Raw genomic sequence first — 15349 nt, forward strand, 5'->3', positions numbered from 1 at the left:
GTGCGGAACATGTGGGATTCCAGCGTTGCGGGCCCCTCAACTGCCTCTGAGAGAGAGAGGGTGAGAGAGAGAGAAGGGGGGAAAAAGAGAGAGAGAGTGAGAGAGAGAGAGAGAAGGGGGAAAAGAGAGAGTGAGAGAGAGGGATGTCTCGGCTAGTTTTCCAAGATCTGTGCTAGCATTCCGCTCGCCGGATCCTGCCGCACCGCTGCTCCCTCCGAGCACTTGTCATGCTGAACTTTAACATCATTCATCAGAGTTCATTTACCTCCCAAACGAACCCCCCTCCTTGTTTTATTCACAGAGGCATTTCATCTGCCTCTCTCTCTGTGTGTGTGTGTGTGTGTGTGTGTATGTGAGTGCGTGTGTGTTTGTGTGTGTGTGTGTGTGTGTGTGCGCAGCCTAAGTAGCCCACCATGGACAGAATTACATTTTTATTTATTTATTTATTTTTTTAGGGTGGATGGTGGTGAAGGTCTCTCTCTTCTGAGATGTATGCACCCCATCAAACGGTTATGACAGAATGCCTACCTTTCGCCTTTTCTCCCTCCCCGACTCTTTTGGCGTGCGCCAGAAGGAAGATTAATGCGGTCACGTTACCACCACTCATACACACGCGCTTCCTTATTTCAGTGTGGTCCTCGTGCCCTTGTTTTTAATACTGAAATGCAGAACGAAGGAAGGGGCCGAGCCGCGCAGGACTAAAGGGATATGACGCGTGACAGATCTGCCGTGCGGCCAGGGGGAAGGAAGGCACGTCGTCGTGGAGGAGGAGGAGGAGGAGGAGTGCACTGGGGCTTTTGGATGGAGCCCTGTATGTAACCTCCCCCGCACCCACCCCCACCCCATGGCAACCTGCGAGAGCGCGTTGCAAGGCTTGAGCGATGCCGTCCATTTGAATGAACACAGGGCTGCCATCTGCCACCCGGGCCCAGGCGAAACAAATAGGTTTTTGTGGGGGGTTGTAGTAACTCACACCATTTAGAGCTGCTGGCATTGTCTATCTGATGTCAAGCTAGAATTTCACTCCTTAGTGGTTTGTTGTTTTGTGCTCCTGGTGTGTGTGTGTGTGTGTGTGTGTGTTAAAAGTTAATGGTCAGTAAGGAGGGACTGGAATTGACTTACTGTCTTGGTTTTGGTAAAGAAGAAAATTTGTTGCCTTTTTTTTGTTTTGTTACTGTCTTTTTGAGCAAGAGTGCTCTGCCACCTGCCCCCTTTCCAGAGACACACGCGACGTGCGCACACAAGACACCGCGGGAGACCATTGTCCTCGTAGCGAGCGGCTTCTGTCCGGCGTCTGCCACTGTGACCTGTTCGCATGGCTTCCTCCATCTCATCTCGCACGAGTCGTAAACAGGTGAGCCGCCGGGCACAGGCAGCAGTGAAAGGGTTCTCACATTGAACCCCGACGTGAGGACTGGCACAGCGGTCAGGAGGCGCGCGGTCGCTGTCTCCGCTCTCCGGTCGTGCTCTTTTCATCTCCAGCAGGCAGCTCTGCCCGTGACCCCCATCCTCACAGAAAATAGATGAGGTCTGTTTGATCATGATTGGAAACGTTATCAAGAGTTTGGGGACGAGGCTGTGTTTTGTGTGTGTGTGTGTGTGTGTGTGTGTGTGTGTGTGTGTGTGTGTGTGTGTGTGTGTGTGTGTGTGTGTGTGTGTGTGTGTGTGTGTGTGTGTGTGTGTGTGTGTGTGTGCGTCCTGTTCAGTCCTTTCATCATGTACACCACCCCCTTTCCTCTCAGGCCCTTACAGCCAGGCCTTTTCACCCTATTAGAGGTGCCAGGCTTGGGCTGCAGGCAGCTCTTCATTACTGCTGCTGGTTCTGGTGATCAACACAGGAGGCCGGTGTCAATTTTTTTTGTTTACTTTTCTCCCCCCCTCCACCACCCTCCACCCTCCACCCTCCCCACCCCCTTCCACCCACCACCACACACACACCATTGGCCACTCTTCAGGTCTTTTTGGGACACAAATACTCCATCCCTGCCGGCAGATGCTCAGGGGAGCTCTGGCATTGCTGGCGAATGTGCTCCGAATGTTCCACTGAACTCGCCGTGCACCCTGCCGACTACGCCAAGCTCCTGCTTGTCCATCACAGGCGTTCCACTTCCATGCATCCTCAGCTGGACTGACCCTCTCGTCCTCCCACTCAAAGGAGAGGAGGACGGTCTGTAGAGAATGGCTAAAAACAGTTCACGTCTCACAGTGCTGTACTGCAAGGTGAACAAGAAGCCACCTGTTTTTATTTGCCTACACACACTTCTGTTTTTGAAGTCCATTGTAACACTGACTAATAATGGTCACTGGTCACTGATTCAGCTGCCTCAGACATGATTTCATCGTACGACTGGACTCATACTTGAGAACCAGACGGTGTCTACACTGTGTACAGACAGATGATGGTGCACACCATGCCACAAATCATGCCAGTTAGGAGAGAAAGCCTCACACTGCTATTTGTCCTGTGTGCCCAGGTCCCTCTTTAATTGCGTTGAGCAGGTTCGGGGACGCTGCCACTGATTTAAATGAAGGCTATAGAAGCGTCACCAGGCAACGGTGGCGAGAGATGGCCGACTTCGCGTATAAGAACAGTGTGGTGGTCTGCAGCTAATCATGGGACCATTAGGGTCGCAGACAATGAATGCATTCCCGCTTATCAGCGGAATTAATTTACGGAGGTAGGGGGGCTTTCTTTCGTGTGCCATCCTGCGCATCACTGCGGGTTTTATTCCACCCCACCCCACCCCTCCCCCATCCTGCCACCCCTCCACCCCCCACCTTCCTGAAAGCAGTGTCTTTATTGGAAAAACAAGCCCAGAAGGAAAGCCAGTGCCTTGACAGCATGGCTGACATGGGTGACTGTCATCATAATCAGGCGGAATGGAGGTAAGCACCGCGAGAGAGGGAAAGAGAAGGGAGAGAAAGGGAGAGAGAGAGAAGAGAAGGAGAGGGGGAAGGAAGCCAGAAGAGGGGTGCAGGGAGGCATGGCTCTGACTTTGAATGGGGGTCAAGGCATTCTGTACGACACGCTTCCCTTCTCGGCTGCACATAGCCTGCCATTAGCCAGGAAAGACATTGTGTCCGCAGCCCGAGTGCTGCTGATCCATGCTGATGACTCTGTTGTGGGATTATCACTGTTAGCATCGGCCATCTGTTACAGCCCAGGATAATAGGGAGAGGGAAAAGGCGCGCAGACCCGAATAGCTCAGAAAAATACACACGTACACACACTATATACAAACGCAGGTATAGCCACACATGCACTTGCACACAAACTTTTGCAGGTAGATGGACAGAGGTACACGCACGCGCACACACGCACACACACACACACACACACACACGCGCACACACACACACACACACACACACACACAAGCAAGCACACCTCACTAAGAGAGAGGAGACATGGCATTTCCCCGTAAACACCCACCTAATGATCTCATGGCATTTAAATGATCAGTGGCATTTGAAGGTGTGCAACATTTGCACGTCATTGTTTTCCCAATAAAAAACCCTGAAGACAGAAAATATAATATAAGGTAGTGTTTGTTTATAACCATATCAAACACTGTAAAGGGGCAATTGTGTTTAGTGTGTGTGTGTGTGTGTGTTTAGTGTGTGTGTGTGTGTGTGTGTGTGTTTAGTGTGTGTTTAGTGTTTTAGTGTGTGTGTGTTTAGTGTGTGTGTGTGTTTAGTGTGTTTTGTGGGTGTGTGTGTTTAGTGTGTGTGTGTGTTTAGTGTGTGTTTAGTGTTTTGTGTGTGTGTTCAGTGTGTGTGTGTTTAGTGTGTGTGTGTGTTTAGTGTGTGTTTAGTGTGTGTGTGTTTAGTGTTTAGTGTGTGTTTAGTGATTAGTGTGTGTTTAGTGTGTGGTGTGTGTTTAGTGTGTGTTTAGTGTGTGTTGTGTGTTTAGTGTGTTTAGTGTGTGTTGTGTGTTTAGTGTGTGTGTGTGTGTGTGTTTAGTGTGTGTGCGTGTGAAGGAGGAGCAGCACCGTTGGACGTGACTGTGACTCAGGCGCTGCCATTTCTTTCCCCTATAAATCACCCCTGGGTCCATTAGCATCCGCTCTTTCCTCTCAGCGCCGGTGCAGCCTGCAGCCTGCTGTTTGGAACAACCGCTGAGTGTGTGTGCGCGTGAGAGTGTGTGTGCGAGCGTGTATGCTCGCCTTCGCTCACCCGCTTGCCTGTCAGCCCCAAGATTGGTTGCACACTCCGAGTCAAATTAATTTATCCACACACAGAGATTAAACAGCCACCACTATATACTACCACCACTGAGCCACCGCCATTAATTACCAATAAAACCCAGCTAATTCTGCCTGCTAAACTCCTTCTAATTTCTGATAATGAACTGGAGACGCGTTCCCCAAATGCAGAAATGCCATGCTTATCATTAGGCTGCTGTGGGTTTGTTTTTTGCTCCTCTGGAACATTTTTTAGACAGATTCCTTTCATTCTTTTTTTCATTATGTTTTTTTTCCTCCCTTCTCTGCTGTGTCTAATCACTCCTGGTAATCGCTGAACTGTTCAGAGGGCACCCACCTGTTTGCTGTTTACTCTTGAATAATACTCTCTCCAGAGAGAGAGAGAGAGAGAGGAGTGGAGTGAGGAGAGAGAGAGGAGAGGAGATGCCCTCAGATACCGTTGGAAACGGACCACTGGAGAGTAGTTCACCTCTCCTCTCCTCTCCTCTCCCCTCTCCTCTCCTCTCCCTCTACAAAGAAGTGCAGAAGTGGGCAGTCCTCCAACACAAGGGGAAATAAATGATGAAATTGTTTATATGTGCAAGCCTAAGCAAATCTTGTTAAATATGAAACGCAGAATTGGTAGGATTGACGCACGCACACACGCGCACACACACACACACACACACACACACACACACACACACACACACACACACACACACACACACACACACGCGCGCAAGGATGGGGCCATGCATCCTCAGTGGCAGCTCCCCAGCTTGTGTCCAGTCAAAGCTTAAGGTTTTAAACTCGTGTTCCTCAAAAAAATCCCATCAAGCCCCCTTAATGTGTTTACGCGCACACACACTCGCCCACCCCGCCAAACACCACCAAAGTTATCGGCGTAATTTATTATTGTCAGGCGCTTTAGCGCGTAACATGGCTAATGCGGCGATTGGGGTAATTAATGGAGAATGCGGGTTTGGTCATATCTCCTGGCTGATTACAGCCTCTTTGAGCTGTGCCGCTGTAATTATGCAGTCACCTCTGTGGTGTGCAAATTGGAGAGCGAGAGTGGTGGGGTCGTGTGTGTGTGTGTGTGTGTGTGTGTGTGTGTGTGTGTGCGTCACACAGAGGAGGGAAAGGAAGAGTGAGTGAGAGAGAGAGAGAGAGAGAGAGAGAGAGAGAGAGTGCAAGGGTCCACACACACACACACACACACACACACACACACACACACACGCTGTGGTGCTGGTGCCTCTTCCATGGCAGCGGGAGGGAAATGGCCTTTGCCGAGGCGAGCGGCTTGCGGCTTTCATGTCATTTGCGTCTCATCAGCGGCGGGCTGGTGAGCGAGGGGGGCGGTCGTTGATATGCAGCAGAGAGGAAGAGGAAGAGGGGAAAAGAGGAGAGGGAAAGCGAGGGAGTACGTCTCTGCGCGTCTCCGCGATTTTTAATCACTGGCACAAGGCTTCTGCTGGCAAGGGCGGCATCGCCAGGGAGATGCCGAAATCGTTTGTGTGTAATGACACGGCAACACACACACACACACAAAAAAAAGCCAGAGCTGAAAGGACACAAACTGGAGGTGTGTGTGTTTTTCAAAACTGTGTGTGTGTGTGTGTGCGCAGAAGGGGGGTGATGACAAGAATCTGTGTGTGTGTGTGTGGATGGGAGAATGTGAGGCCATGAGTGATGGGGGATGTCAATGTGTGGCGGTCTTGGCGATGCAAGTTTTGGATTCGAGAACAGGCTCCTGCCAAACGCGGTGAAGGTGATTTTAATGAGTGTCGACGTGAAGCCTGCCCGAGCGTAGCGTGCCAAAGACTCGTGCAGGAGCCACTTGTGCTATTTTGACCACTGACACCAGAACTGATAAATTCCCACGGTGATAAAGTGCAAACGTTTCCTGTGAAAAACGTTAATTTGCCAGTTAAAGCTCAGTAAATCGTGGGGTTAGTTTTACACCCCATATTAAAAATGGACTGTGAATGGCTTAGTTAATCTTATGAAGGTGTGTGTGTGTGTGTGTGTGTGCGCGTGTGTGCGTGCGTGCATGCGTGCCTGACAGCTGACAGCTCCAACCATTGGTTGCCTTTCCTCCACCTTGCAGTGGAATTGTAAGGCATCCTGTTTTGATGGCAGCAAGGTGACATCACCCCAGCCAGCCCTGCCTGCCTGCCTCTAAACAGCTAAGGGGCTGGAGCTCTGTTTATACCCAAGCAGCAGCAAGGAATACTCTTGCCATTGACTAAAATGGGAATATATAATATGTGTTTGTGTGTGTGTGTGTGTGTGTGTGTGTGTGAGAGAGAGAGAGAGAGAGAGAGAGAGAGGATGGGGCGGGTGGGGGAGGAGGATCATCGGGCCGTGGGGTCTCTGGGGGGGGGGGGGGTCTTTTCTCTCTCTCTGGCTTATTTGTGTGCCGTGCCTTTTGTAAGCGCCCTGATTGGATTGTGTTTGACAGATATGGAGTCTGGAGAGCGGCTAGCCTCCCCGTCTGCGGCCCCGTCCTCCCTGCTCAGCGCCCCAGCCGCCTCCACTGCCACCGCCTCCGCCTCGTCCCCCAACCCCCCTTCCAAGAGCAGCCTGGCCGCCAGCCCCGCTACACTGGGCTCCACTCTCACCACCTGTGGTAAGTGCAGAGGGAGGGGGACACAACCCCCCCCCCCCCCACACACACAGCACACACACAGCACACACACAGGACACACACAGCACACACACAGCACACACACAGCACACACACCACACTACATCCATATGACTCTGTATGCAGATTTGTTACCCTCCCCTCCAACACACGTAAATACATGTGATTTGCATATAGGCACAAAGTTAAAAAAAAAGTTTAAAAAAAAAAACATGAAGACACATGCACGTATCTGTATGATGCTCACTGTGCAGAGATGAACCTAAATGTGCACAAATGGATGCATGGGTGTAAATACACAGGGATCATAATATACCTGTGCATATATGCATGCTGAATCCTCCATATGCAGGTGCATCAGACCACACTACCTGTCTCCTGTCCATTGCTGTCAGATAGGACAACACACAAACCGCAAATCCACACACACTTTAATATGCAAGCATGCAGGCATTCTCCCCCTTGTATGATTTAAAAGATGCGCCATGGCCACAATCTCTTCAACATATTTCCTATTTCATACAAGTGGCTTGGTGTGAGGTATTAGTACCGTTTCCAAATGAATAATTTAAAATGCCCCAGTCAGGTGGTGTGCGTTAACGCCACCTTTAAAAAAATAAAGAAGTAAAAAAAGTAAATAATATGCTGCCATTTTCCCCCTTCCTTTGTCCCTCTCTAAACAGCTTATTAGGTAAAGAAAGCACATTCTGCAGTGTTAATTATGTGTGTATCATTAAGCTGCAGAAAAACACCTTCCTCCAGCCAGTCTCGCACTTTTCTGACAGTTTGGGTGGAAATTGAAAAAGCTGTTGCATTAATGAGTGCCAGCAATTAAAATGCGCTCACCTCCTCCCCTTCCTCGCCTCCTAAGATGCACACACCCTCCTGGATGTGTCTTGACAACCTTTAGCTCCAGTTTAGCCCAGTGTGAATTGACGGGTCTGTCAGACTCACAGGACAGGCTGTGTGTGTATATCTGTGTGTGTCTGTGTGCATGGGATGTGTGTGTGTGTGGCTGCTAGCATCCTCTGTTTTTTTGTGAATACTAATTGTGGTCAAAGCCATTATGGGGCCAGGCACGGCGTCGACGGCTGAAGTTGTCAGATTACCCTGACCAGAAAATAACATGCAAATTTTCATACTGTGATTTGTGAAGGTCTATTTTCCCCCCCATTCTCCCCTCCTCTTCTCCCCTCCCTCTTTCTTTTATGATAAGAAATGACAAAGAAATTAATGTGTGTCGTGTGTGTGTGTGTGTGTGTGTGTGTGTGTGTGTGTGTGTGTGTGTGTGTGTGTGTGTGTGTGTGTGTGCACATGTGTGTTTTCCTCCCCTCATGCTGTTACAATGAGGAAAGCATTAGAGCCTTTTTCTCATACATTATACATTTAAAGCTCCCCTCTGCCCAACCCCCCCCCCCCCCCACCTGCGCCAAACGGGCACTGTGATTTCCCAGATAAGCTATTTTTGACCGGGTGCGTCGCTGAATGAAATGCCGAAAGCACAGTGGCACTTCTGAAGTCACGTTGGCGCTATGAGAACGAAAAGCAGATTGAGTTCTTTTATGAGATTGTTCATTCCCTGCGGAAAGGCAGAGCAAAGCAACACAAAGCAAAGCGAGGATGTTATATCAGCTCGTGGAGTGATGGAATTGCACTGACTCTTCAACACTGTATCACCGCACCTAGACCCATCTCGTAATTATTGTATTGTTTCAAATGAAATTGACAAGTATTGACAAGTACCCTATTCATAATGATTTGATAAAAAAAAAAAAAAAACAGACGTTCAGAATAGATTTTCAGAAAATAGACTTTGATTTGTGGGGTCACAAATTCAGGTAGGAGTCTACAAATATAAGATAAGCCCAAAATAGTTTCATTCGTCACGTTCCATTTGTAAAATATTGCGTCTAAACGACTCTTGATGAGCATCTTGGCGCAGATGAGCGCTTCTCACCCCCCCCCCCCCTCCCTCCACCGCCTTGTCAGAAGGTCATCCGGACAATTAAGATGAAGCTGTTGACGGGTTCTAATCGACGGGAACAAACGATCGGTACTCAGCCGCATTGTCCACAGCAGAAGATGGCTCTGCCATAGGCAGGAAACAATACCACCACTGTCACCCCCTACACACACACACACACACACACACACGTCACCCTTCCATCTCATAATCCTATATATGTCGGACTTCCTGTGCCTCTCTCTCCTCAGAAAAAAAGGAAGGGGGGGGGTTCTGATTAAATGATGCGGTGGCTGGAAGTGCATTAATATTAAAAAGGTATTTGCAGATGTCATTCCCTGCGCCTGGCCTGCACAGCCAGGGAGACGGATGTTGGCCTTTTGGGCGAGACTTCCAGGCATTTATCTCCGTATTGACTCCGCAAACCTCCACGGGCCATCCGTCTAAATATGCAGCTCATTAGAATTAGATTCAAAGAGATTTTGTCTGTTTTGTATGTAAACGGGCATGAAGGCTGCACAAAAGAGGCCCCGTTTTTTTTTTTTTTTGTATCTCTTGAAGAAACTGTTCCTCTCCTCTCGGCAATCTCAGCAGTCTTTGTTTCCTCTCCTCTTTTTTTTCTCTTCTCCTCCTGCCTCCTGTTCTCCTAGCTCAAGTCCTTGAGGATTTGGAGAAAAACGCCTGAATAAAGGACCCTTAAAAACAAAAAGAGAACACATAATGCATTTTACAGCTTTATTACCTTGCCCATTAACATTAATGTATGCAAGTTTATTTATTTCAGGGGGTGAGTCATGTGGTGCTGTTGATTTCGTTTGACAGCTCCTGAGTCGTAATGCAAACAGGGTTATACCTTGCCACTTTTTAGAGAGCCGGGGAGAGAGCTAATATAAGACCAGTGTCAACCACATCACGCTGAAACATTTCTGCTGGTTTTCAGAGAACCTGTATTGGGAATGAGACACTACAGTTGCCTCTATGCAACAACAATATCCGCACATACATTATTCATCATCTGCTCTTATTTATTTGCCGTTGCTGGAATCTTGTGATTCATTGTCTCTCTAAAATTTCCGGTTATATTAATCCCCTCTCCAATCCTGCCTCCCTACCTTCTGGTGCAACTTATTGAAAAGAAAGTTCTATTTTGTAATGAAACAAATCTATTAGCAATATCACACATGCGTAAGACTGTTTTTTCAGTATTACAAATGGCCCCCAATTAAATATGAGGCTGAATGACCTTCTGTCTGTTATTTGACATTTCCTTCACTCGCTCCAAGCTTCTTTTTTTTAACAGCCCAAGCAAAACCTGTTCCGTCATCACTTTTTACCTGGCACACGGAATGGCTGTTCAAGCACCCACCACCACTTTCCTTCCTTTTTTTTTTTTTTTTTTTTTTTACATTTTGTGTCTGTGCTGCTAATTGAATTTCATGAAATTTGTTCTCGGGCACGGCTCTGATTGTGGGACTGGGCGGTTTGTAAAGGCAAAAGGGCCGGGCATTAGCTGTCAGCGTTGCACAGACACTGACGACAAATGGCTGTGTGGTCTTCTTTAATAAGTATTTGCTTCTGCACAGCACATATTAATGAATAGGTCTTAAAGTGGCATCCGGAATATTTGTAATTTCAATATTGCCGAGAGTCAGTCGCTCACTCCCCCTCTCTTTCTTAGTGCCTCCCTCTGAGTGCCTCTCTGTCTCGTACACTCATTCCCCTTGTCCTCACCACACATCCAGGAGTTTGTTTGGCTCTGTAAGCTGTTCGCTTGTGTCACCCTGAAAAAAATTAGCCTGGAAACAAGCGAGAATGTCTTCAAGATTGCATCATGATATGTCATCAAAGATTCCTCCGGAATAAAAAATCAAACGAGTCTCCAGGTCATCCAACTTCAAGCCTTTGCTGTTTCCTCAAGCTCCTGTAATGACAGTGGGGTGTGCTATCCTCCATGTTGTTAAACAGTCAACTAAATCCATACTTGGATATTTGTACAGGGGTTGGTTAAACTTTAGAGCCATGAAACACATTTGTTCAGGCATGCTGAAACAGTTTGACTCGAATCCAAGGGACTCTTTGTCTTTCATGTGCTTCTAATGTCTTTATTGATAATGCATAAAACATTCCCCTACCAGCTAGGGGATTTTATGAAAGAAAGAAAAACTGTGGAGGGATTTTCATGGTATGAAACATTAACAGCCGTAAGGATGAATTATTAAGCTACATTATTTTAGCGGTTGAACATCACACACACTCCTTTGTCTCTGTATTTTTTCTTCCAGTGCATTCAATGTCTCTTTTTTTTCCCCCTCTACAGGGCACGTCTTCCGAGCGGGAAGCGATCAGCCTTTCACTGTCTCAAGTGCCTTCCCAATGGTCAGCCACCACGCCTTCGGCCTACACACCAGCTCCGCAGGCCGCTCTGAGTTCGGAGGCCTGGGCTCCCTGGGCATGTCCGCGGCCTTGGCTGCCCATCCTCAGCTTGCCAGCTTCCCAGGTACGCTCAAGGGTGGTGGGTGGGTGGGTGGGTTGAGGGTTGCACATTAATAAGCATGCCATCTCTCGACCTGCCGGCACTGTCGCGTCACAATTAGTCCGTAACCTTTATCTTCGCAAGGAGAACAGGAGCTATGAGCGAGAGCCGATAAACAAAGGTGTCTGGCGGCCGTGCTAATGAATGTCCAACAATGAATGCGTCGCATGGAATAATTCTGTCTCGTCTCAATGACTCCATGACCCCCACCCCCTGTAAATTGTGACATGACATAAGATGAATCAAATACACACAGAACAATGGAGCCGCGGATTAGCAATAGCAGTGAAATCCCCCTCTCAGTTATTGAAACCCAGGATTGCAGGATTAGCTCAAGATAAGGCAGCCACGCAAAGGTCAGTTCCTTGTGTAAAAATAAAGCACCACATCGAATTAATTGGATTCGAAAAAAACAATAATTACATGTTTCTCTCAAATACCTCGAGGTCACGCGCGTTCTTTTCAGAGCTTGCTGGGGTTTCTTTCTTGTCGTCGTTGTGGTGAGACGGCCCCTCATGTTGACCCCTCTCCAGTGGTGGGCAATCCTGGGGCCAGCATGCATCACCTTTATGGTATCGTCCATCAGTTCAACAGGCTGCATTCACCGGCTGACATTTATGGAGGATGGTATTGTAAGGGTCGCGGGCAGGGCTTTAACCCTCCAGAATTGGGCGTCGGACGCAACCCCCGCCCCGTGCTCCCTTCAAACCGCTTTCACGACAGGACGAGAGTTTGGTGCCCCAAGCGAGAGCGTAAATCTGGAGACGCGAAGGACAGTATAGACGTCCTTCTTTGAAATTCATAGTTTTTCATTTCTCTCTCTCTCTCGGTCTCCCGCTTTTTTCTTTTACGACAGCTTTTCTGGGGTTGTATTTCTGGTTCTTGTTTGTTTGAAGAGGTCATGTTCGCCGGGTCTCTGTTTATTGCGAGCATGCTTGGAACAGAGGGCTCGGCGGCAGCTGTAAAAGTCACAGAGCCTCGCGCAAGAGACTTCGGGGGCCCTCCTCTGGGATGAGCTCACCAATCTGCTTTGAGTTTCCAGGGGCTCAACATGTTTACAATAACGAATGGAGGGGATGAAATCAGTGTCGGTGGAATGTGTAGGCCATCTCACCAGATCTTACATCAAAGCGGAAACGGGGAAAAGGTTTTGCACGCTGCGAGACGCCCCCAAAAGTGTGTGTGTGTGTGTGTGTGTGTGTGTGTGTGTGTGTGTGTGTGTGTGTGTGTGTGTGTGTGTGTGTGTGTGTGTGTGTGTGTGTGTGTGTGTGTGGTTAAGTGTGTAGACAAAATGAGGGAGTGAGTGTGTGGTAAGGAAGTCGTGCACAGATCAGTGGAGAGGGGCTTTTTAAGAGATTGCACAGCTGGTTACACAGACGCACTCACCCAGCATGCAGACCTTGACTAAGAACCTGACTAATCCTCATTTGTGTGTCCACATGAGATGAAATTTAATGAAGAAGAAGTGGTGCACAGCAGATGTGTGTAACTGTCAGTGTTCCCCTCTCTCTCTCTCTTTTCTCTCTCTCTCTCTCTCTCTCTCTCTGACACGTTCTCTTCCTCTCCTTCTCTCTCTCTCCCTCTCTCTCTCTCAGAGTGGTGGCGTGCCTCTGAGGCTCATGGCCGAGGGGTGGCTGCTGCTGCTGCGTTCTTCCCTCCTCTCCTCGGTCTACCGCCCCTGTTTACCCCGCCGGTCCAGAGCGCCGACCCCAGCGGGCCCTTTCAGTCCCGCACCCCCACCAAGAACGGACGCGCCTCATCCAAAGGTACCGTTAATCACCACTCCCGCGCCCACCAAGCCCCAGAACCGAACCGTGGGCGAATTGAGCTGGACAGTGGCAGCTGAGCTGACCAAACGGCACTGCAGCAAGGGAAAGAGGGGCCTTAATTGCCCCTACAGGCAGCAGCGAGAGACCCCGCAGGGGGCATTGGTTTAGCAAGCAGGTGCTGCGTTATCACACCACAAATTTGCGAACATGATTGTCCTCTGGCAAGCGTTCGGCTCAAAACGGTCAAAACTGTTTTTAGTTTCTCTTCCCCGCCTCAGGTGGCAGGCAGCACCACCTGCTATTTTCAACCACAAAAAAGGCAGAAAACCCAAACCAATGCTCACGCTCAGGCTGTACGTTTCCATTTGCTTTTCACTTAGCATGCTTATGCGTCAACCTGTTTGCACTCCTCATTCGTGCTGGACATGCACTCTTAAGAGGAAATTTGGCCTCTTATGGGCATGTATTCAGCGCCTTTCTTGCTGTGTGCTGCTGGTTTCAGGGGTGAATGGCACCATCAATGGGAGTGGAGCTTTGACGGGCTCTGGAGGGGGAGCGTCCTCTACCCCATCCCCAGCACTCGGGGCCGCGGAGTCCTCAAAGGCCCCCGGCTCGTTGCCCCGGAGCCGGAAGAACAACCAGGAGCTGGGCCGCACGGCGGAGAAGCTCGTCCAGAAATCGAAAGAGAAGGTAGGGAAGCTCTATTGTCTTTCGGTAAAGGAGAAGGGCGCCTGCACAAACAGGGCGATCACAGCGTGTAGAACGCACATTTCTGATTTCGGTCTTTGGGTCTGTTGGTTAGACACGGTGAAAGATTGTGGTAGAGGTGGCTGATAATAAGCAGCTGTTGTTGACTGACACCATGACACCTTTTTTTTTCCTTCCTTACTCCCCTCCGTTTCAGAAACTCGTCAAGAAAGCGGTAGAAATCTCTAGCAACAGCGACAGCGAATCAGGATCCTCTTCCGACATCTCGAGCGATGGCGTAAGCAGCAGCGACTTGGACGACCTCGAAGACGATGATGAAGAAGACGAGGACGGCGACGATCAGAGCAATGACAGCGACGACTCCGACCTGGAGAAAGAAAGGGCGGTCAACAGGAAGGTCAAGGTAGATTGGGTCCCGACGTCGGAAACTTCTTGAAAGATGGAGCTTGTTTTTTCCACAGTCACTCAAGTGGGGCTCTGTTCATCAAAACATGTCATGTTTTTGTGAGGAAATGGCTGTCATCTTTCCTCCACCTTCGCCAAGCCTTGTGTTTTTAAAGGCAGCCTCTTTTGCTCTGTAATACAGCCCTCTTTCAATGAGGGGTCGCACCGTGAAATGTCAAGGGCAGGTCTGTTAGTGTGTGTGTGTATGTGTGTAGTTTGTGTGTGTGTGTATGCAATACTGTGTTTGTGTATGCAATACTGCGTGTGTGCGTGTGTGTGTGTGTGTGTGTGTGTGTGTGTCATCTCTGATGCACTGCTTTCTCTTTCCTCTTTCAGTCACTGATGCGGAGCCCCTCAGACAGTCAGAAGGCCACCCTTCCCCATGTGGCTGGTGACAAACCCAGCCAGGACCAGAGGGGGGGCGCCCAGTCGCGCAGACCTCCCGTTGGGGAGGGTCTTCTCTCTGCCCGCTACCCCACCCAGTCCCCCCCTCCGGCCCCCGGCCTGCCCCAGAACCAGCCGCCATCCCTGCTCTTCGCCGGCTCCAGGCCCAGGGAGGAGAGCAGCCCCAAGCAGCACCGCAGCGTCATCCAGGCCATCGGGTTAGCGGCCAGCGCCAAGCCCCTGTCCCTGGTCACCCAGTCCCGCCGAGAATCCTCGCCCGTTCCCCTGGTGTCCTCGCCCAGGCACCGTTCGCTCTCCTCCTCCCCCAAGCCGCCGTCCGTCTCCTCCTCCTCGCCCAAGCCCCTCTCCCTCTGCTCGTCCCCCAAGCCGCTGTCGCTCTCGCCCTCGCCGCGGCCGCCCTCGCTGTCGTCCTCCCCGAAGCCCCCGACGCTGTCCCCCTCACACAGGCCCAAAGCTGCGACCGCATCCTCCAAACCCCCGGTGCTCACCGACAGTCTCAAGCTCAGCAGTCGGAGCTTCCTGGACGAGACCCTCTTACAAATCAGCAACTTCAAAATGAAACAGGTCAGTGGCCCCTCACTGCTGTCTGCTGTTAGCAATAGCGCTAGTCGCTAAGTCGTTTTGGCTAATGGCATTAACTGTTGCTGCTTTTCTTTCATCTACAAAGTGGAAAGTTATTTTGCATTT

At 49.7% G+C, this 15349-nt stretch overlaps 1 protein-coding gene across 13 annotated transcripts in view; it reads left to right on the forward strand.

Annotated features, from left to right (window-relative positions):
* The window catches only part of LOC143100389 (bromodomain adjacent to zinc finger domain protein 2B-like), a 69345-nt gene that overhangs the window by 29473 nt on the left and 24523 nt on the right, over positions 1-15349 (forward strand). For all 13 annotated transcript variants that reach the window (XM_076263526.1, XM_076263523.1, XM_076263528.1 and 10 more), the window contains 6 exons: positions 6655-6822; positions 11121-11300; positions 12932-13102; positions 13608-13795; positions 14010-14216; positions 14594-15226. In XM_076263526.1, the coding sequence (XP_076119641.1) occupies positions 6657-6822; positions 11121-11300; positions 12932-13102; positions 13608-13795; positions 14010-14216; positions 14594-15226 (1545 nt within the window). In that variant the 5' untranslated portion in view covers positions 6655-6656. The remainder of the gene's footprint in view (positions 1-6654; positions 6823-11120; positions 11301-12931; positions 13103-13607; positions 13796-14009; positions 14217-14593; positions 15227-15349) is intronic.

This window comes from Alosa pseudoharengus, unplaced genomic scaffold, assembly GCF_046254945.1.
Source record: "Alosa pseudoharengus isolate Yale_2024_CS ecotype anadromous, Long Island Sound unplaced genomic scaffold, YU_APseudo_1.1 YU_APseudo_1.1_scf_3, whole genome shotgun sequence".
NCBI lineage: Eukaryota > Metazoa > Chordata > Actinopteri > Clupeiformes > Clupeidae > Alosa > Alosa pseudoharengus.